The sequence below is a fragment of the Crinia signifera genome, chromosome 12 (assembly GCF_055691185.1).
Source record: "Crinia signifera chromosome 12, ASM5569118v1, whole genome shotgun sequence".
In the NCBI taxonomy this organism is placed as follows: domain Eukaryota; kingdom Metazoa; phylum Chordata; class Amphibia; order Anura; family Myobatrachidae; genus Crinia; species Crinia signifera.
This window is the reverse complement of record NC_139228.1, coordinates 35,297,849-35,321,620: the sequence shown is the minus strand read 5'-3', so window position 1 is coordinate 35,321,620 and position 23,772 is coordinate 35,297,849. Positions and strand designations below refer to the sequence as shown.

General features: G+C 45.5%; 1 protein-coding gene across 2 annotated transcripts in view; it reads left to right on the top strand.

Annotated features, from left to right (window-relative positions):
- Positions 1 to 23,772, top strand: part of ESR2 (estrogen receptor 2) — a 97,691-nt gene that overhangs the window by 38,904 nt on the left and 35,015 nt on the right. For both annotated transcript variants that reach the window (XM_083167331.1, XM_083167330.1), the window contains exons 2-3: positions 10,689 to 11,167; positions 14,393 to 14,568. In XM_083167331.1, coding sequence (XP_083023457.1) covers positions 10,740 to 11,167; positions 14,393 to 14,568 — 604 coding nt within the window. In that variant the 5' untranslated portion in view covers positions 10,689 to 10,739. The remainder of the gene's footprint in view (positions 1 to 10,688; positions 11,168 to 14,392; positions 14,569 to 23,772) is intronic.

The following is a 23,772-nucleotide window of genomic DNA, read 5'->3' as shown; positions in this document are numbered from 1 at the left end:
TGCGCTCGCCGCACTTTAGGAAGTCAACTCCAACGTGGATAGTGAAAGTATGAACAGGTCCGGAGGACGCATAACGCGTCCCCTCACCATGCTTCGGGCTGACGTGGATCATGGGGGCGTTTAAAGAAAACAATCTGACTACGCTAACTATGTAAGCTCTGGCTACCCGCGAATGTACTGACTACGCTGGCTGCAGGACGCTGATTCTGACAGGGACGCTGACTAAGCTGGCCACGGGAACACTACGCTGATTCTGACAGGGACGCTACGCTGACTACGTAACTGCCGCCATGAAACTACACAAGTAAAGTACCTCAACTATAGAGCTGATTCAAAGTCGCGCACTCTACCAATATTAGCGCAGTTTTATGATGATTTCAGTATTGCGCGTATGTCCCACTTTTAGTGGGTGCTCCTGGGAGGCAACGGTTGTTTAGGCAAATGCTGATGTGACACAAGACACAGAGAAACTGCACACGTTTCAATGGTGCATGGATTGTGCGTCTTTTGATTTCCACAGGCACAAGACACTGCAAGTGGGCATGTCTGTATTGAAGAAACCGGCTGTGGCATTACAATAAATGCACAAAGGTGGCTGCAGCAAAACGTGTGGCCGCATCTGCAAATCAGAATCAGGCCTGCATTGGTTCTTACATTTGAAGATGAATACGTTATTAATATTTTTGTTTTTTTCAATTATCTTGAAATCTTTTTCACTGAAGCCAATGGATGACTCAGAAGTCACTAAACGATCCGTCATTGGCATGCCCACATACTCTAAAGCAGCATCAATGAATGAAGCCAGTGAGTACTTTAGCAAATTCCTTCTCAAATGGACAAAACCATATGCACTGCAGGTGGGGCAGATGTAACGTGTGCAGAGAGAATTCAATTTGGGTGGGGTTTTACTTCAAAGTGAGATCTGTATTGCAATTTAAAAATAAAACAGCCAGTATTTTCCTTGCACAGAGAAAAAATAACCCACCCAAATCTAATTCTCTCTGCACATGTTACATCTGCCCCACCTGTAGTGCACATGCTTTTGTTCATTTAAGAAGAAATTTGTCTCTGCAAGTGAAACAAAATAAGGTCCCAGGTGTGGTATAGAAGATTTACAGCAGGCCTGGACAACCTGTGGCTTTCCAGCTCTTTTGAAACTACACATATCCCATCATGACTTTCAACAGTTTTAGCATTCCCTTATAGCAAAACTGTGGCAAGGCATGCTGGGAAGGTAGACAGTCATTAAGTCAATTTATAATAGGTCAACAGGTAAAAGGTCGTCTGGGTCAAAAGGTTGACATTGCAGTGGTTGACCCATCAGATGGCTAAATTTATGGGCCACCACTCTACAGATGCGATTCCCAAGTTGATATTTTCTGTTTCTTTAATGCATAAATGCATTAACTGTGTGAATATTTAGTAAATGTTTTTTAACCATCATTCACTTATGCATGGTAAATAGCGAAGTGGGAGAAGACCTGAGGAAATAATACAGCATATACTGTAGGACAGTGGTGGCTAACCTTGACACTCCAGCTGTTGTTGAACTACACATCCCACTACACATCCCAGCATGCTCTGCTACAGTTTTAGCATGGCCAAATAGCAAAACTGTAGCAGTGCATGCTGGGATGTGAAGTTCAACATCAGCTGGAGTGTCAAGGTTAGCCATCACTGATATAGGAAGTATGATAAAAAAAAAATGTTTATTGCATAAGTAATATCTGTGAGTTTATTTGAAATGAGAAAAAAAAATGTTTGACTTTAATTCCAAATCCTTCCATTTAGAAGTTAAATGTTCCATACGTTTCATGTAATGTTTGTCTCTTTGACATACAGAGTGTGTTGTATTTTAAAGCCACAGGCATATCTGGTTATTTTAATATGCAGCTAAGCAGCAGTTGGCGCCTGTTGGCATACCGTATTCTGGGCACAGAAGTCATGTAATGTGAGAAAGTGGGGTGACCTCACTGCTTAAAATGGTGCATTTGTCAATGGTTAGATCCGCTTTAGTTGCCATTATTTGTCTGATATTGAAACGGGAGAACAACCTGCAGCCAATCTGATCACTGACATACTCACAGCAGCACAGAGTGTGCTGTTTTAAAAATGTTAAAATAAATTGATAAAGCAGTATTATGTGATGGATGTTCCACGTGGCTGAGAGAGTGCAATAATGATGATGGGCTTAGATGCATTAAGCATCAAAAGTGATAAAATGGAGAGTGATAAACAGCCAGCCAATCAGCTCCCATCTGCTATGTCACAGACTGTGTTTGAAAAATGTGTTTAGGAGGAAGAAGGGAAAGACTCTCTTTGTTGGGGCACTCTTATTTGAAAAAAATTACAAAAATTTGTAAATAATCCCATGGATTTGTACAAGACAAGAACTACAAGGAAAACCCAATCACAATCTGATGGTTAGGATAATTAGTGACACACTATTTTAACCTTATATGTATGGATTCATTTTGAGTTAAAAGGATTTCTTTATTCGTAAACTTTTAAAAATAAGCACTAGACATTGACGAACAAAACAATACATATAACAAAGAATTTTTCAGAGTGAGCACTCCGGTATGGAAAACAATGAAAGGTATACTATTCAAAATTCAACAGACCCTACCACACATCGTGATGAGTATGTTCAGGAATAATTTCCAAAACGTGTTCATGACAGCATAGACACTAAAGGACAGTTTGTGGATATATTAAACAGACACTTTGGTACTTGTGTATTATCACGGCGCCCACTGCTCTATTAGTGTACAGGGCTATTCTGAGTAGGGACTGATGTGTACAATGCGTTGCGATGCAATTAAAAATCGTGTCGCATTGTACAACATTCTACAGCATTGTATACAGGATGCGATGCGATGAGATAAAAAAATTGTAAAGGACCCATCACATTCTATACCATGGAATTACATAAAAATGCCATTTAGGGTGGCCCCCCACTATCCACTCCCCCCCCCCCCCCCCCACTATCCACATCCCCCCCACTATCCACATAATCCCGAAGAGTGGGAGCGGAGGCAGAACGCGTCCTCCAAATTTTTTCATACCCCCACTATCCACGTCAGCGTGGGGTTGATTTTATATAGTGTGGCGAGCGCAGCGAACCACCGAGCCCGAAGCGTGGCGAGCCCCAGGGGGGGACGCGGTATACGTGTGAAGTAATCCGCGTCCCCTCGCGGGGCACGCTACACTCGCCACGCTTCGGGCTCGGTGGCTCGCTGCGCTCGCCACACTATATTTAGTCAACTCCACGCCGAAGTGGATAGTGGGGGTATGAAAAAAAGTCGGACAACGCGTTCCGATGCCGCTCGCCACGCTTGGGATTACGTGGATAGTGGTGGGGGGGACGTGGATAGTGGGGAGCCACCCTAAATGACATTTTTGTCATTTAGTGGTATAGACCATTAAAAAGATAGGGTGCGATATAAAATCGCATTGTCTGGCATACATGCGATGCACTGTGATGCACTGCGATGTGATGCGATTTCACTACGCTTCTGTACGTAGAAAATCCGTGATAATACACAAGTACCGACACTTCAACACATTCGCTGGTTAACCCAAAATAAATGGTTATTTTTTACATAGTCATTGCAATAGGCCTATACATGTCTATCCAGTCTTGAATACATAATGATACATATCGGATACGTTGTTGAATGGCCCAGCAATAACACTGTAACAGTAATTTGTCTGTTTAGGTTCAGGTTGGTCTGTCCAATCTTTATCTAGTCAAATTTGCTGCTAAATCGCACAGGCTAAGTATACGTTCCAAATCTCACTATTCAAAAGAATTTCTCACTTATTCAATAAGATAATCTGAAAGGTACTGGAATTAAAGTGTACAATAGCGGTTTAATTACACAAAGTTTAGAAAACAGCGATTGGTTGGTTTTAAGGGAAAAGACTGTCTCCTCCCCCAGGGAGAGAGTGAGTGTGAGGAGAAAATATGTAAGAAGAAAATAAGAAAAGGGAGATGAAAGAAGAAGAAAAAGAAAAGAAAAAGTGGAGAAAAGGAGAGAATTTCCCCGTAGGTGACAGTTCTCCAACTTTATATACCTATAGTATATCTGGAAGAATGATTTCTCGCAGTGAGGTCTCCCTCGTTGCTTCGTCACACTCCAGTATACCAGCTGCCACTCAAAGAGCGGTGGGCCTTCAAGGTATTGTGGGAAGTCAACCTGTACTCCCTGATTGTACCCTCAGGGACCGCTGCTGGCCAGCTTTATATACCTACGACAAGGTTGGGGTACACTAATTTTCCTCAGTGGGGTCACCCCTCTGTTTACTCAGGTGACCTGGGTTTGGTCAGCTTCCCTCAGCATATGGTAATGCTGGTGGGCCTAGAGGTATTGCGGGTGAGCGAGCCCCGATTGTTGAGGGTACAGGGAGAGAGGAAAAAAGGAATGGTGGAAAACTGCTGTCCTTATGGGTGGGGTATGTTCCCCTGGAAAGAGGAGACAGTAAATACCTCCGATTTCACCTCGGGGATCAAGTCCTTGATCTCAGCCGGGTGTGCCGCTGTGAGTGAGAAAGCAATCCCTGAGGTCCGTGCCGCTCTGTAGTAGCGTGTCCCCAGAGCCGCCGTCAATCAGCGTCTCTTCAGTGTACTCCGGAGCCGCTACAAGTCAGCGTGTCGGCAGGGAGTTCTCTGCGGCATATACAGGTTTGTAGCAGGCGGAGGCACTTGTAAATGATCAAGTGTCTCCTTAGCGCTGTAAATCAGCGTTCTGACAGCACAGACGATCGTTTCGCCTTGGGGCTTTTTCAATGTGTCTGAGCTGCAGCTTCAGGCCTCAACATAAAAGTAGGCCCATTATCATGGCAGCATGAGGATCACCAGGCAGACATCAGCTGGCCACATGATTGGCCATAGCTATTACACGTACATTTCTATTTTCACACATTTATTTTTATTTTTTTATAATTTTTACAGAAATCCACAAAGTGCCAGAAATCGTAAGCAAATTCTGAATTTGTCTAAAAAAAGTCTCACCCTATTACATTTGGCTGTATTGTGTGCTGTAATATAGATCCTGCCCTCTCCCTTTATTGAGTCACCAGCATCAATGCAGTGGTGCCGCCCCCATACATGTGCTTGTCATCGATATTAGTGCTCACCGCTATTAGTGCACATTTGGACAGGCCCTATACTTGGTAGGATGGATCCGTCTTACATCAGCTTAGTCTTTGAGTATGGTCACCATTCAAATGTTGTCAATTCCATCAGTGTTGTCAATGGGCCCGAATCAGATCTGAACACAGGGCTTGGGGACAGTAACCCTTTCTGGGGCACAGACTATCCCCCGACATTGGGAGCAGCCTCCATCTCCCCATGGCCATCGCAGCACAGAGTACGTCCTGGCTTACTCAGCCTTGCAAACAGAGAGAAAAACCATTTGATAGTGCACAAAACCATTCGATGGTGCACTTGTGCGGGGTAGAGTAGGATGGCGTTTACCTGATCGGTGAACTCTGAAAACCCTCAGCCCAGTGATCAGGTATGGCCCCATGTGCAAATACCCCACTCTCTCTGCACATGTTACATCTGCCCCCCTGCAGTGCACATGGTTTTGTCCATCTAAGAAGGAATTTGCCAGAAGGAGTGAACCAGAGGCCCTTAGACACAGTAATTTGGCAATCGGCAATGGTAAGCTATTTGATTGTTTATTTAATTATTTTTTTATGTACAGTATAAGTAAATCAATTAAATAACTGTATAGTGGCAAAGCATACACCCTCAGCCATTTGAGGGGTGACCCATGTATATACCATATTATCACACACTCTTAAGTAACCAGAATATAAATAAAGACTCAGAGACATGGATTTGTCAGAATAAAAGGTGGAATTTATTTAAAACACATTAATAATATTCAAATATGTTTAAATAAACTAAAGTTTGGTGGCAAAGGGGCCTATTCAGGAAGCAGTGAGAAGAGTGGAGAAGTGAGCCAGAGGAGATGTTACCCATGGCAACCACTTACACTTCTCCCCTCTTTTCACACCTTCATGAATAGCTCACAAATAATTAAAACTTAAGAAAATGGATGATGTGCTAAAAAAAATAATCTTTTGTTTAATTGAATGCCAATTAGCCAAATTAAGACAAGCTGCAGTGCCAATCAGAAGCAATATAAAGACACATGAGGGGAAAGGATGTTGGGGGATAGCAAGGATAACACAATTAAAACTCGGCAAGAGGTGAAACCAAAATCCTGCTGAGGGACTGAGCAATTTGAATTGTTGCCAATTAGCCAATGTCAGTGAGCCAAATTAAGTCCGTCAGTTCAGGTAAAAGATAAAATCCCTCAAGACTTCTGCTGACAACAGCAGCAAGTAGCTAATCCCCAAGTAGGGTAGACAGGGGGAGACAAGACAACAAGGACACAACCAGATACAACAGTACTTACGTCCTCGGATTGTGCCCCTGGATGTTTGGGGGCAAAGATGTTCTCGATTTCCTCTAAAGATGACGCTGGGAAAATCTGCTCAGGTCGAAGCATCTGGAGCGGCACAGGGGGCAGATGCTGTTAATGTCCAGCCACTGTGCCAGACATGAGACGTGGAAAACATGCCTGCAGGATGTGACCGCCACTTCCTCTCCAATCCGAAACTGGAAGATGCAGATGGTGCAGGACTCTACAGCGCCTCCTCCTGTAAAGGTGCATCTCCTGTAGGATGGAAGGCGGGCAAGGATGACTGCTGGTCTTCGTGCTCCCGAGGATGGTACTGCCAATGCTGGTGGTCCTGAGGACGGTACTGCTGCTGGTGGTCCTCCTGATGATGAGTCTGCTGCTGATTGGGCTGCTGCAGATGGTACACCAGAAAATGGTCTGCGGCGTCCTGACCGTAGCCAGGAGGGGTTCGGATATGGCCCAGTTCCAAATAACTGGGCCAATTCCCTCCATCTCATTAATGGTGTTAAAATGCACCAAAGGTGCACAAAAAAAAAGAAAAGGAAACACAGATGTTATTGTGTACTGATCTCTATGATCACTGATCTCTATGATCACTGATCTCTTGTAAATAGTAAATGTGTAAAAAACTCACTCTGGGGAGGTCTTTTTTTCTTGCGCTCTCCTCTGCCTCTGCTCAAGAAATGCCAGTGAGAGGCCAGCAGATTGAGGTTTTATACCCGGCATGTGGCATGCGGGCGGCAGTTGGAAATGGCAGTTGGTCTATCTGCCTCATACCCCACATCATATTCCCACTAATATTACACAGTAACACATTTGGGGAATCAGTGGGAAGTGACATATTAGTGCTCAGGAGTCACCACAAAAAGAACAGGGTGGTCTGGGGTGTCTAATGAAGCCATCTCAGTTCTGCTGCTGGGCTCAGTGATTTTATCTGCCATTGCTGCTGCCATCTCTGCTCCTTCTCTGATGATTTCTGTTCATATACATGTTAGTCGGTGTGGATCCTAAAACATATTTCTCAGAGGAACAGCAGTATATGTATTAGAATATATATTGGGGGGGGGGACCACAACAGTGTATTATTTACATTTATTACAAAAAAACTATTTGACACCAAAAAAAATCAGCCCGGTGCCCACCACCCTGGGGCACCGGCTGACCAGTCAGGGGGCTAATGCTTTGGCCTGGGGAGTTTGTATAAAAAGTCTCCCCCGGCTGTGGCATTACCCTGCCGGGCCTGGTGCTGCTTGTCAAAATACGGGGGACTCCTATTCATTCTGTCCCTGTATTATGGGAACCAGGACTGATCCTGGTGCTGGTTTTTAGAAATCCTGGGGTACCCCACTTTTTTTGTCCCGGAGAGGGCAGCCAAAAAGTAGGGAACCCTAGCATTGGCATTGTATACAAATCTGAATCAGGCTGTTGGACTTTTGGAAGTAGACTTAATACCTGAGTCAAATGTAAAGTAAACTGACTGCTCACATACAATAATGAGACCATTTAGTGTGTCCAAACATTTTTTTATTCTATCAAAGAAAAACAATGGGAGTGTGGGTGGGTCTATGAGATGTCATGTAGCTCAATGCTCCTCGTAATGTTTTGGTTGGCCGGGATATCTTTATGGAGCATCTTGGGACCTGCTGGGCCCCTGGCAGGCACCTGCTGTAGGTTGGTTTGTGAAAAATCCACCTTTGCATCCCGCCACTTACCCCATTAACACTAATTGCATGTGCACGGTGTTAAAAGATGCAATTAGTATCGCAAAGGACAACTTTTTTCGATCAGTTGGATGTTGCAATTACTTGTTTCAGCCTGGAGAGTCCCTCTGTGACACAATCTGGGGGAGAAAACACCATAATAGCAGAGTACGTAGCTCTACTATTTTGGTGTCTTATGTGGAATGTGATCTGGCTATTAAACACTAGGATACTGCTGATCACATTGATATGTAGCACTTGTATATCTGTGTGCAACGGAGTCTGTATATGTAACCATGGAACTTGTTACGTTTAAAAAAAAAAATACTGATTCAGACATGGCACAGTCTCCTGGTGCATCCAAGTCACATCACATTGCAAATATGCTGCATTACGGTTAATAATATGTGAAGAAGATGCTAGCAAAGTTGCATGTGGCCTAGCAAGCCAAAAGGGGCTATTTGGGTGTCTTCGGCAATAATGTATGAGGACACACCTGTAGTAACATTTAAAAAGAAAGTGAAAAACAGAAAGAAGCCCAGACAGTGTTTTTTTGGGGGGAATCGCCATAACTTATTGTGACATACGATCCCAGTGAAATAGGGGCAATCACCTGCCAGGAGATGCCTCCACAGTTCCCATGGCACTCTTCTTGCTTCCCATGTATGTGACAGATCTGTGGATAGGTGATATAAGCTATCGGTACTTGTGTAGTTTCACGGCGCCAGCGCGCGCACAGTCTGTGTTTGAAACTTGGCAGCTTGCCAGACTCTGTGTTTAACTGTGCGCATTCCGCTCTAGCTGTTCTCAGCGCAGCGTGTGCCTGCTTTACATATGTAATCTACATTATCAGCGTATCGCTGGGCAGCACCAGCGTGCGCTGACAGGCACACCGCTAACGTACGGGGCTTCTAAACTAGACACCCTGGCACACGCTAAAATTTAGACGCTAAAGCGTCTAAATCCAGACTCCCTGGAAACCGCTAAGAAGGGGGCATCCACATAGGGGTGCACTGTGCAAAACACTCTTAAACCTGTTCACAATGACACTAGTCGACGTAACAGCTGTCAACCTTGTTAATTCCACTATCCACGCCACCCCGAAGCGTGGCGAGGGGATGCGGTACGCGTCCGACCGACCTTTTCATACCCCCACTATCCACGTCGGCGTGGAGTTGATTTTATAAAGTGTGGCGAGCGCAGCGTGCCACGGAGCCCGAAGCATGGCGAGCGCAGCGAGCCCTGCGTATTACTTCACAGGTATACGCGTCCCCTCGCGGGGCTCGCTGCGCTCGCCACGCTTCGGGCTCGCTGCGCTCGCCACACTTTATAACTTCAACTCTACGCCGACGTGGATATTGGGGGTATGAAAAGGTCGGTCGGACACGGACACTATCCTGCGCTTCGGGGTGGCGTGGATAGTGGAATTAACAAGGTCGACAGCTGTGCCGGGGTGTCCAGTTTACATGCCTCCGTTGTCAGCGGTGTGCAGGACTGTCTATTTCACTGTGGAACTACAAGTACCACAGTGACCTGTCAGCTCTGGGCAGCGCTACGCTGATAACGTAGATTTCATATGTAAAGCAGGCACGCGTTGCGCTGAGAACAGCAAGAGCGGCACACGCACAATTAAACACAGAGTCTGGCAAGCTGCCAAGTTTCAAACACAGACTGTGCGCACGGTGGCGCCGTGAAACAAGTACCAAGCTTACTCTATAAATCCCCCCTGTTAGCAGGAGACTGTGAGGAATAGAGATAGAGATGATAGAGAGCGCTAATTTAATTCCACCACCTTTTTTTTTTTTTCATCAAAAGGTCATCAAAATGACAAATGGATGTTGATACATTCATATGATAACAAAATATTTTTTATTAAAAGCACATAAAATTTGTATACAATATCTGTTTGTATTGTTCATTACTGTTGTTATTGACAAATGATGTATTCAAAACCCTACGCGTTTCATCTAAAAAGACTTCTTCAGGGGTTAGCATATGAAGCATATGTAGAAGAATGCATGAAAGATTACAATGGATCCTTTTATAACTGGTTCTTAAAGTAAAGTTCTTAATGTATTTCCAGTGTAATCCAATATTGAAGGGTGTCTCATTCTTCTTTTAGGAGAAAGTATTTTGTATGGATTCTATACCAGATATAGGGGGAAATTTACTGAGATGGGAATTAGACTTTATATGTGATGTTTCCATGGGCAACAATCAGATCTACTATCTATCAGCTGATAGTTAACCATTTTCTCCCAAATGCGGGAAAATTTATAAATATTATTGTTTTGTATACATTTGTTAAATAAAACTACTTTAACCAATTTGTCTGACTGACTAGTGTCTATTTTTCAGCATTTGGGAGCAAATGGTTAACTATCATTCTGTGCCAGATTTTTTGGTTCCACCAGAAAGATCGGACAGATAAATCTTTAGGTGTGTACCCAGCTTTAGACATGCGCCAAGTTTGCCTTTATGATACTGTACTTAACACTGTGGATAACAGCTGCTTAGCCCATTGATCATTTGTATTTCTTTATTGTAGCCAACGGAAAACAATGTGTTTTTGAAAAACAGAGTTTAGCCTTCAATCAACATGTCCACCCATCTGCACAAGGAGTTTTCTCAGTTGCACCCAATGCAACATATTGGACCTTCGAAAGTGGACATCAAAAGTTCTCCTTCTGCTATAATGTCTTCGGTTGAGTATTGTGGAAATCAGAGCATGATGCCTGTAGACCAAAGTCCAGTGTACATTCCTTCTTCATACATGGAAAACAGACACGACTACTCATCTATAGCATTTTGCAGCCCGCCTCTAATAAATTATAATGTTCCAGGAAATTCTAGTGATTCTGAAACTTCTGTTATGCGACAGACTATGAGTCCAAATTTATTGTGGACTGCACCAGACCATATGTCTCCCGTGACTTTACATTGCCAATCCTCGTTGTTGTACGCAGAGCAACCAAGGAGTCCATGGTTTGAGGCCAAACCAGAAGAACACATGTTGCCAATGCACAGGTGAGAAAGCCGTGGTTTTTTATTACTGTACTTAGCATACTTATCCTGCCACTTGTTCAGCTCAGTGGAGATACTGTATGTACATCTATTTATAGTAGATGCGGAAAAAGACGTTCATTAACTGTTCCACCAATGAGAAACAATACACTAAACCACAGCTAAGAACAGATCCTCTCACTCACTAGATATGAACACAATGGTGGAAAGATTACAGAAACCTACAACATTATATAACGGTCACCATTTCTATATAAAGTCCTAATTTTTGTCCTTTACTAACAAGAAGTATTGCCAACAATAAGTCGTATCAGATAGGTAATGCCATCTATAGCCTATGGCAGGGGTGGCCCAACCTCGAGATCTACCAACAGTTTGTGTTTCTCAGGCAACCTGTGGATCTATAGTAGGAATGAATGATCGCGAGGAACGGTTTGGTCACCCGCTGGCATATGGACTACATTTTGCATAGTTCCCTGAGAGGTGTCTAGTAGAATCACTCTCAATGTCCCCTAGGGCACGCACATGTGCAGAAGGACTCCTGGGTTACTCCTAGGTTATAATGATGGTGAAATAAATAGTCATAAATTGGTTTAAAATGTCTAATTTCTAAATCATCTGGAATTCAAGGAAACACACTTTAGAATGTAAGTATATATTTTTTATGGAGTATTTCCATGTAAGATTATAATATTCAAGTGTAAGTGTATACTTAAATGACCTCGTTTTAATGCTGCAATTGTAGACTCCACCAAGGTATGTCTTTTATTCATATTATTAGCAGACATTGAAAAAAAAATATTTCTGATCTGTTGGTTCCTGTTTTCGTTTTCGGGGCTGTGAAGGAACAGATGATGCGTTGAGACAATTTAACATTTAACTAACTTGCCGTTTTAGGCAATGCCAAATAAAGATCAACTCCTTGGGTGAAATGTAATAGGATAACAGATTCAGAAAGTGAGAGATTTGGTAAGAAATCTCTAGTTTTTTTTAAAGCGGCAATCATTTACACTGCAAAATCAAACTGTTTTTCAATATACCCTGGTGACATATTAAACAAAAAGGGGGACAGCTCCTGGAGAGCCTCTGCCGTTGATCTCTACACTGGCAGTATAAGCTATGATGAAGTGACTCTTTGCAAGCAGAGAGTTGCATTAACTTGTACCCAGCATCCAGCTGTAGTTGTGTCCAGGGAGTGGTGTGTGCAAGTCTTTCCAGACAGCCTGCGGCTGAAGACCCCAACATGGTCATCGGCACTGCCACCACCAGCATAAGGGTCTCCTTTTTTGATGGAAACAGGCAGAACACAATGAAGGAAGTTGGAGTGCCCCATTCCTGGTAGGTGCCTGGAGGCAACCACTGCCATTGTCTCCAGTAGCTCTGCCATCATATATTTTTTTTTTTCCAACACCTCAAACATCTTAAACCGTTTTTAGAATATTTTGAAATGCTTAATAAGGTTTTTATTTATTGATATCAGTCTTATTGAACAAGGGAGTACATTTTCTTTGACTGATTAAAATCTATTTTTATTGCATTAGTTGCAATAGTGTTTTATTTTTTTATATTTATTATCACAAGACCAGCGTGTCTTAGTTATTTTCTTCTACATACAGCAATGAGATATTTAAACTATTCCCTCAGCAGCTGATTTGAGTCTTGGCAGCATGTAGCCAAGGTTTAAGGAATATTTTTATTACAGGTCTAACCAATATGAGGAATATTTGGAGGTCATGGTTAGCCTGGCTCCAACTCAGAAAAAAAAGTAATAAAATAAAAAAGTAAAACTTTATATGTGTGAAGCTGACTCCGTTTAGTGCCCACCTCCCTTTCAGTAGATAACTTAGTAGCCACCCTTAGCTTACTTGAATACAGTCACTTAAAACTAAGGAGGAACTACCATTGGTGCAGCCCTTTCACCCTCTTCCTAAAGATGTAGCGCGGCTCATTCATCCTACCTATGGTGGTTGTCCTGCCAGCTCGCCATGGCGGCTCAAGGCGTCACAATACATTTTAACAGCTTGGCGATTGGCGGATGTGTTACCGGATGAGTGCAATACCAGTGATCATCCACCAGATGTCACTTTTTGAAATCTTCACTTCATTAGAGGAGTGTGTGGGGCTCCAGGGCAGTGAGTCCCACCAGGCATTTTTCCTGTACCCCTGTGGGCCGATCCAACCCTGCCTGACCGCTACGTTCAACCAACCTCTTCTCTGCTATCTCACTGAGCAGGATGTCTGCCCCCTCCCTTTCTGGGACAGACCTGTGGATGTCTTTCTTCTTACTTCTACCCCTTGTTATTTTAAACCAGGCATGGCCAAACTATGGACTCCAGCCATTGGGAAACTACATTTCCCATCATGCCTTGCTATTAGGGAATGCTAAAACTATGGCAAGGCATGCTGGGATGTGTAGTTTCACAACAGCTGGAGGGCTATAGTTTGGCCATAGTTGTTTAAAAAGCTCAGTGCTTCTATTGTGATTAGGGATGCCAATTTTTTCAATCCCGGGATAGGCCTCCCTAAAAAAGAAATAGTCCATGCCCACCCCGCACATTTACTTACAAGGTTGGTGCGGGAGGGCGGATCCGGAGGGTCCGGGATTCCCCGGCAGTGAGGCCGGAAGCTGTACAGTGGCAGTGCGGGGGTGCGGCCAGTGGGTTGCGCATCGTGACCTCTGACGGGATGGGCACAGCTGGGCAGCGTCTGAGCGGGTGCTCAGACGCTGCCCAGCATTGGACTGCGCATAGGCAGGAAAATCCCAAAATCCTGGGATTCAAATCCAGGCAATTTTGTTGCCAAATCCCGAGTTCCCCCCGATCCCGGATTTGGCTACCCTAATTGCGATTCATACATTGTAGTTGTTTTGTTTTCAGACCATCGTGCCATCTCTGGCCTGTACTTAAGCAATAACCATGCACTGCACCTAGATTGGCAAGATGAGTTAATATGTTCTGAACTTTGGACTGTAGAAAACCCTGGTGTGTTATAGGCAGCTGCTGTGCTTAAAGCCGTCGTCACTTGACAGACAAGAAAGGACTTTCCAGATACAAAAATAAAGGTACTACGCTATTGAAGTAATGAGAAAATGGGTATATTGTATCTTAGAAGCAGGATGTTGTTTCATTGTCATTCTATCAGAAAAGCAATTGTGGATATTTATAGAAGATAGAATAGGGCTCTGCCATAAGGGTACTTTGTTCCCCTCTAACCTTACTTCTCTTGCAGGGAAGTCATGAAGAGGAAATCTATAGGAGGCGAATGTACAAATCACATTGGAAGTAGTCCCGGCTCTAAAAGGGACACTCACTTCTGTGCCGTCTGCAGTGACTATGCTTCTGGCTACCACTATGGTGTCTGGTCCTGTGAGGGCTGTAAAGCTTTTTTCAAGAGGAGCATCCAAGGTTTGTTCATTTCTTCTTTGCATTCATATAAGTCTTCAGTGCTTAGGATGAATTTGGATATTCCCAGGGCCAGCTATACTATTTGGAAGCTGCATAGGGCACCAGGATCTTGGGGGGGCACTATCGTGTTAATCAAAATGAAGGATATCTGTGAGGGAGACATCTGTTGTGGCTTTGTTAAAAGCAGAGAGAAAGTCGCATTCATTTTTGAATTTTATACAAGAGAATGTCCTTGCTTAAACTTTTTATCTGCTCTTGTGAAGTACTGTCCATCAGTGGATTATAAATAAAGGGTACTTGTTTCCTAGCACGGCCACAATCGCGTCCATCGTGTACCTTAAAGTTAAGGTACACGATGGACGTGATGGACCTAATTTCCTTTGAAATCAGGTCCATTTTGCTGGCAAAGACAAAATCGGGGGCATCGCGTCGGTCGCGTGCATTAACATGGCCCCCGACGCGATGGACACGATTTTGCCATAGGCTTCAATGAATACAAAAGGAGATGTTTCACACACAGCGCTCAATGTAAAACCATAGGAATAAGATTGAATATCACCATATAATTCCCACTGATTTCCTTGGTGGAAAGCTCAATCAGGGTAGACTTGATACCTAAAATAACATCCACCTGGCCTCACAATTTATTGTGGGCAGGTAGAAAGATAGAGAGCAAATATAGTGCAGATTATCCTTTTAATAAAAATACTTTTATTTTTAGTCCGCACTTACTCAGTGAAGACTTTTTAAACAGCGTAGGATATCAAAACCCAGGCCAGGCAGCTCACAGTCAGATGAATACAGCCTCTCAAGGCTAACAGCCAGGTGGTGTGATTCGATCGGGTAATTGTAAATACCTATAAAGATATCCACCAAATCTCACAATTCATGTGAGTCGGTGGAATAAAATACAATATAGTGCAAATTATCTTTTGATTAAAAAAGACATTTAATATAAGTCCACACTTACACAATGTAGACTAATAAAAGGCATAAGGAGTGTAACCAAGGCAAAGCAGCTACAGATCAGATGGTAAGAAACGAAACACACGCAGGTCCATATACCCGTCCGGAGCTTGGGGGATGGCACCACAGTTCGTTCGTCGGATCGTGAGTAGAAGCTTCTTCCTGGCGGGGTCCTTGTCCAGACACTCAGGCTTCAATGTTAAAATATTTTTAACATTGAAATCGGGAGCATCGCGTCGGTCTTGTGCCATTATAATGGCACAAGATGAGATGGACTTGATTAAGTCCATTTTACATAGGAAACAATGTGAAATGGGCCAATATGACCCATTTCACATTGTATATGGCCCCGTCATGGTTAAAAAGTTACGCAACCCCATTGTGAGCGTCATCCCATGATTGACGCCAACCCGAAGCGTGGCGAGCGCAGCGGTGCGCGTCCTCCGACCATTTCATACCCCTACTATCCACGTCGGCGTGGAGTTGAGAATATAAAGTGTGGCGAGTGCAGCGAGCCACCGAGCCCGAAGCGTGGCGAGCAGACGCGTATACCTGTGAAGTTATACGCGTCCCCTCGCGGGGCTCGCTGCGCTCGCCACGCTTCGGGCTCGGTGGCTCGCTGCACTCGCCACACTTTATATTCTCAACTCCACGCCAACGTGGATAGTAAGGGTTTGAAAAGGTTGGAGGACGCGCACCGCCGCCCCTCGCAGGCTCGCTGCGCTCGCCACGCTTCGGGTTGGCGTCAATCGATGCGACCGACGCGATTTTTCCGACACAATCACCCCGATACAAATCGGTGTGGCCGTGCTAGGAAACAAGTACCAAATAAAGCTTGTTTTCATGCTTAATTCTTAAACTTTAAACTAACCCTTAACCCTTTGAGTGCCACATCTCTGAGAGAGATATTCAAAATAACCGCAAAAAAAAAAAAAATGCCAGCGTCGCTCAGGTTTATTATATAAATTCAGGGATACGTGGAGGACGGCCCGGCTCCCTGTTCCTCCTGATTCCTGGCAGTGACGAATGCAGAAGGCCTTGTGGACGTCATGACGCTGACACCACCCACCCATGCTTCTAATGTGATGGATCTGGCCGCTGGTGGGCGGAGAACGGGGACTCGAGGAAAGAGGTGTTGAGCCTGTGGCCGTGGCGCAAGGAATCAGGGGGAGCAGCCTGTGGTGTCCGGATATTATACAGGGGGAGCAGCCTGTGGTGTCCTGGTATTATGCAGGGGGAGCAGCCTGTAGTGTCCTGGTATTATGGGGGGGGGGGCAGCCTGTGGTGTCCTAATATTATGCAGAGGGAGCAGCCTGTGGTGTCCTGGTTATTATGCGGGGGGAGCAGCCTGTGGTGTCCTGGTTATTATGCAGGGGGAGCAGCCTGTGGTGTCCTGGTTATTATGCAGAGGGGGAGCAGCCTGTAGTATCCTGGTATTATGCAGTGGGAGCAGCCTGTGGTGTCCTGGTTATTATGCAGGGGGTGCAGCCTGTGTTGTCCTGGTTATTATGCAGGGCGTGCAGCCTGTAGTGTCCTGGTTATTATGCAGGGTGTGCAGCCTGTGGTGTCCTGGTATTATGCAGGGGGAGCAGCCTGTGGTGTCCTGGTTATTATGCAGGGTGTGCAGCCTGTGGTGTCCTGGTTATTATGCAGGGCGTGAAGCCTGTAGTGTCCTGGTTATTATGCAGGGGGAGCAGCCTGTGGTGTCCTGGTTATGATGCAGGGAGAGCAGCCTGTGGTGTTGTGGTTATTATGCAGGACGTGCAGCCTGTGGTGTCCTGGTTATTATGCAGGGCATGCAGCCTGTGGTGTCCTGGTTATTATGCAGGGCATGCAGCCTCTGGTGTCCTGGTTATTATGCAGGGGGAGCAGCCTGTGGTGTCCTGGTTATTATGCAGGGGAGCAGCCTGTGGTGTACTGGTTATTATGCAGGGCATGTAGCCTGTGGTGTCCTGGTTATTATGCAGGGCGTGCAGCCTGTGGTGTCCTGGTTATTATGCAGGGGAGCAGCCTGTTGTGTACTGGTTATTATGCAGGGCATGTAGCCTGTGGTGTCCTGTTATTATGCAGGGCGTGCAGCCTGTGGTGTCCTGGTTATTGTGCAGGGCGTGAAGACTGTAGTGTCCTGGTTATTATGCAGGGTGTGCAGCCTGTGGTGTCCTGGTTATTATGCAGGGCATGCAGCTTCTGGTGTCCTGGTTATTATGCAGGGGGTGCAGCCTCTGGTGTCCTGGTTATTAGGCAGGGGAGCAGCCTGTGGTGTATTATTTTTATTATTATTATTATTATTATTATTATTATTATTATTATTGTTATCCCTTGACCCTGAGAAACATTATGACCATGGTGAGGACTGGGAGCGCAATGTGTCGAAGGCCTTTGGAACTTGAATGCAAATTTGATCACAGCAGTTCGTATGGATACTTTTATGCCCCTTTCAGACCGCACTAAAAAAATGGTATTTTGCCGATTTTTTTACCGTTTTAAAACGGCAATCTGTGCGGTCTGAAAGGTGCAGGAAGGGTTTGGGGGTACACACCGCGCAAAGGTGCACTCTGAAAGTGATTTTACCGTTTCCAAAAAAAAACGTTTTTTTTTGCCGTCCGAACGGGTCTGAAACGGTATTTAGGACCCCGCACTAACCCCCCCCCCCCCCCCCTCCTAGGCAGCTTGGTACAAGGAAGCCGCCCCCCCCATACCTGGACAGCCATCCAGGCGGCATGCCTCGCTGTGGACACTGGACAGGGGAGCCGGATTAGATGCTGCAGCAGGGCAGACGAGACCCCGGTCCGGGGGTGATGATACGGCATACTTGCCTACTTTTGAAAACTAGTTTCAGGGAGATTATAGTTGGAAGTAGTTTTTCACAGTGCCCCATTGAGGAGGCGTGTCATGCTCCACCCAAAGGGCGTATCTAGTTCCATATATGGAGAGATTGTGAAAAGAGATTGTGAACATGGCACCTAGAAGCGTGGGTGTGTACTGCTACATCTGAGAGGAATCTTTTAAAATGACTTATATCCAAATGTAGATGAGCCCCACAGCAGTTAGTAAGAGCTACTATACTTGGTAATGTGCTGGGAAATGGTACTGGTGATTCAATGTAAATGTATCTATCTCTCATTACTTTTTCCCAAAAAAATGTAACAGTGTAATGTGGGCTAGGTGAAATGAGGGAGATTGCTAGACTAATGAGGGAGAGAGGGAGATTGCTGCTATTTCAGGGAGTCTCCTGCAGAATGCAGGAGGGGAGGTAACTATGTGATATGGGCTGCAGGGAGCAGGCACTCCTCCAGTCTCCCCAGTGTCACACTGTGCAGGGTCCCTTCAGGAAATGTGAAATGAGCGGCGGGGTCCCTAGGGCGGATGGGAACTAGCGTCGCAGGGACCCCATCGCTTATTTCACATTCCCGGAAGGGACCCTGCGCTGTGTGGCACTGGGGAGACTGGAGGAGTGCCTGCCCCCTGCAGCCCGTATCATCACCCCCGGACCGGGGTCTCGTCTCCCCTGCTGCAGCATCTGATCCCGGCTCCCCTGCCCACAGAGAGGGCTGCTGTAATATACCGTAATATACCGTTTAAGAGATGCGGTGTGAAAGGGGTTTTACCTGGCAGACCCGTTTTTGGAAACGTTTTCAAATACAGGGTCAAAGCCAGTTATGCGGTCTGAAAGCAGCATTAGAGTGAATACTGTTGGTATAGTTTTGTAGGTGCCTTTATATTGGTGGCAATAAGGAATTATAGATAGCCAGGATGTATGAACAAAAACCATGTCAGGGTCACTAGAAAATTCCCCTTTAGGGTAACATCAGAATGCAATTGGTAAATATACTTGGCAAATGAACCAGATACTGTAACTGCAGGTATTCTGGATAGCACTGTGGAGATCAGGAGTCCAAGTAGCAGATCCAGCTGGATGATAAGGTGACCAGAGGTACAGGAAATTGCCATGGGGATTCTGACACAATGATCTGGCACAGAAAGTACTGTGGATCAGGTTAATATCAGACAAGAGTGAAGCGCATATCGGCTGGGTTAGGTAGTAAGCACAGACTGCAGGATCACAGATATTACTGGCTGGGACAGTGCAGAGTAGTACCACCGGAGAGAGCAGCACCACTGGTGGGTCAGTGGTACTGCAGTGGATCATGACATGCTCAGAGAAGTGAAGGGGTCGCTAATGTGATCTGTTTACTTCTTCGGGAGCTGTATGCACTACTGCGGATACATGGTCTGCAAACCACACATGTGCAAGTGGAAAGTGCCTGGGTGGGATCCTATGACTCCCTCTCGCGATAACGCTTATGCTCTGACTGTAGGCTACATCGGCTGTAGATAGTGTAACCTACCAGGGACAAGCTCCAGAATGTATTGTATATAGCCCCCCCCCCCCCATATATCTCCCTAATTACTAATTGTTCATATTACTGGCATCTACAGGCGTTATATATGGTGAACTGGGTCACAAGTGGATCCCTGGTAGCCTGGTTTATGACATTCAGTGACAGCAGTGTCCAATAATAAGTCCAAATCCAATTTAAAGACTGTAGTGGGATCTTTGTATAAATGTTGATATGCGTCTTGATCAAGAAGTTGTCAATTGATCTCTATGATGTAATCTGCAGCATTTCGAACTACAATACCACCACCCTTGTCAATGGGTCAGATGGTCATTTGTTTATCTTGACCAAGGGCCTTGAGGGCTCTCCATTCAGCTGCGGAAAAGTTAGACTTCTTTGGGGAGCTGGATAGAATTGCTTAAGAAGTGTCTTGCTCTACTAATCTGCAGTGGGTCCTGATGGAAATGTTTGATGATCTTGGGTCAAATTTAGATGAGGGGGGAAGAAGTGTCACATTTTGCAGCAACTTGTCCTTGTTCTGAAAAAATTCTCAAAGCCCCAACTGTCTGTTGAGTTCAAATTGTTCGACTTTTACTTGAAAAGGGTCATGTTTGGCTGTGAGTATAAAATAAAGATTTTTGGATAGTACCTGTTCCTCCATGTTTGATAAATGATGAAAAGAGAGATTGAAGATCAATTCCTTTACTGGCACTTCTGAAAGGGTCGTGATCTGATGCCGTGTTCTATTTGTTCTGGCTCCCACAATGGGTGTACCGTTGGGTCCAATGGCTGAGGTCCATACGCCTAAAGGGGGTTGACTATGGCTGAGCTGTGAATTATCAATGTCCCTGGCTGACAGCTGCTCACCCTTGGACAATTCTGTATTCAGGCCTGTACGGTTGGAATGGGAAAATGGCCTTTTCTTAAAGGGACATGATGGTCTGTCGCCTTCGGTAAGCCATGGATACAGGAGGTGTTTCTCTGAATCATTGTTGATCTGAACTTTGTTTATTGTGCTTGTAGGTAATAAGATCTTTTATATATTTATTTAATTGCATCATCGGCTTGTCCTTCCAGCTGTTAGTGCTGTCACTAGTCAAGTTGGCTTTGTGTGAAGATTCAAATAAAACAGTGGTTCTCAAACTTGGTCCTCCGGACCCCACACCGTTCACGTTTTCCGGGTCACCCAACAGTTTGCAGCTGAAGTTAGATTTAGGCACTAGTGGGAGAACTTTAATGTTAGACTGTGGGGGGGGGGGGGGGGTTTTAGGGTTAGGCATTTACAGGGGGTTTGGGTCAGAATGCGGGGCACGGGGATTAGGATTAAGTACGAGGGGGAGGGTTGGTATCCATGGTGATTTTCATCTATGGGCTGCAGGACTGCAGCCCTCCCAGGTAAAATCTGCCACTGTGCTATACTGAGTGAAGCCAGATGCGGTGTGTGAGACTGCACTGGCTTCACAGTGACCTATTGACAGTCTGAGCTGCCAGTCACCCAAAGCAGTCCCATTGGGAGGTGTTCTCTATCTCCGGGATGCCTCTGTGGGGCTGCTACGGCTGCAGCCCATAGAATCCATGGTCTGCACATGCCTGTTTTCTGCTGTGTACAGGTGCCGAGGCCGGGATTTAGCTCCTATGGGCTGCCCATTGAAACTGGGGGCCAGTGCATGTGCAGTACTGGGGACCCCGTGGGGGCAGCAGCAGAAGTGACCAGCAGCAGCGGTGACCAGCGGAAGGTGAGCGTGGCATCCCACCCAGCGACAGCCCCCCTCTTACATGGAGGTAGGATTAGGCTGCTGCAAGGAAGGGTAGAGAGAGAGGGTAAGGACCATTACGGAGCCCCTGTCCAGATTCGGTCTTTTGACATATATCATGTGTATGCACTAGATTAGATAGATTATAGAGATCATCATCTCACCCCCTCTCCCCACCTAGAAGTCACTACCCTTCCCCAGTCTTACCCCACTTTCAAGTTTCAACTCATCTCTCAACCTCAGTCCCCACATACAGTCCCCCACTGTATCCTGCTACCCTCTCCTCCAACTTATTAAAGTACTGTATGCTCCTTCCTTTCACAGGATGTGGCATGAACCCTTATCCACTCATCGTCTCTCGTCTAGATTACTGCAGTCTTCTCGCACATACTGTGCCTCTCCTCCCATCTGGCAATTACCCAACACTCCCCCGCTCAGACCTTTATCTGTGTTGCGCACCACCTATGGAAATTTGGCGGTATATTCTCTTCGTTTTCCACAACTAAAGGACACACCAGAATTAATTATTTCTCAGATCTATTTATACAGCTGGCAAAAACGAAATGTATGATTACAGTACAGAATGGAATTTCCTGTAACAATGAAGCAAAGCTGCCAACCCTCCGCATTGTAGCAAGCATCCAGGAGACTGAATAACGTTATTCACATTCAATTGCATCACATTAGCCTCACCCATGTCTACACTACTGCGAGTAGCAGGATTGAACAGTAGGGGCGGAGCCACAATGTTGTGTATCCCCTCCCTACTGTAAAATGCTGCACACTGCAGGGCCTGCCTTACAATGCTCCAGGCCTCCATGTAAAATAGACACGTCCTCATGACCAGCCTCCAGCTGGACACATAATTGGTTAAGGGGTCCAGGTGGACAGTCGGTATTCCGACGGTCATTAGTCAGACATTGGAATCCAACTGGTAAATGCACGACAGCCGGGAACCTGACTTAGAGGCTATTCTCCATCGTGGGGCCCACTACCCCCATAGAGGGAAAATAGAACCTTAGGTGAACGCAGCAAGCCCCCGACAACCACAAGTGGCTTTGTAGCACTCACCCCGTCGGGAGTCCCAGCAGTCGGGATTCCGGTGTTGGACTAGTGACTGTTGGAACCTGTCTGAGCGTCATACCAAACCCGGTTATAAGTCGAGAGTATTACAATTATATTTCTTTTTACCCACAAAATAATTCCATTTTTACATATTTAAGGAGACATTGTGGCCGATATGGTAAAGGTCCCCATCCACTAGTGTGAGGTATCGCATTTGAACCTTGCAAGCGATAGCCCACCAACTCACCTGGCAGCTCCCAGGCAGCTAGACCTCATACGATACATCGTATGCGGTCCTTTTACATATACGATATATCATATGCGATCCCTGTCATGGCTGCAGGATCAGCTAAATCCTTGTGGCAGCCATGACAGTCTCCGGATTTGATCCGATATGCACAGGATTGCGCATCGGATTGGAATCGGAGGTAAAAAAAAAATACAATGTGACACATTTTGCACGAGTTCTGTGTTGACAACGTGCGAAAAAGGGCCATTTAACACTAGTGGATGGGGCCTTAAAGGTTTAAATCATGCTGAAATGGCTCAGGTCACACACACACAGAGCTCCTTGTCTGTTTATAATAGGCCATTGACCATTTTCAGACTTAGGGTGTGATGTTCTAACAAACAACACCTATTTTTGCCCCCCTCTGCCGGCTACCTCATGGATACAAATAGCATATGCTCTAACATATGTGGTTAGTAATGCAAAGGACAGCACTTGTGATAAAAACTGTCCCTGGACTTCCGGGTCTGAGACCCAGGAGTCCCTCTGCGCATCCATTGAGAGGCGGCGCCGGCTGTGGTGCATGCTGGGAGTGATCTGTGACAGATCCCTCACACAGCGCTGCGAAGAGAAGCCCAAAAGGTGGTGATTCCCTCCGCAGAGTCCGGGCATATTAGAGCATGCGAAAATGCAGTAAAAACCCTGATAACTGGGTTATTACCGCATTTTTGCTTTAGAGCATCTGTACACTGCAGATGACCGGCATCGGGACCAGTGCATGTCCAGTCACATAGGAAGTCACAGTGAAGCCAGTGCAGTGTCACAGACTGCATCTGGCTTCACTTAAGAG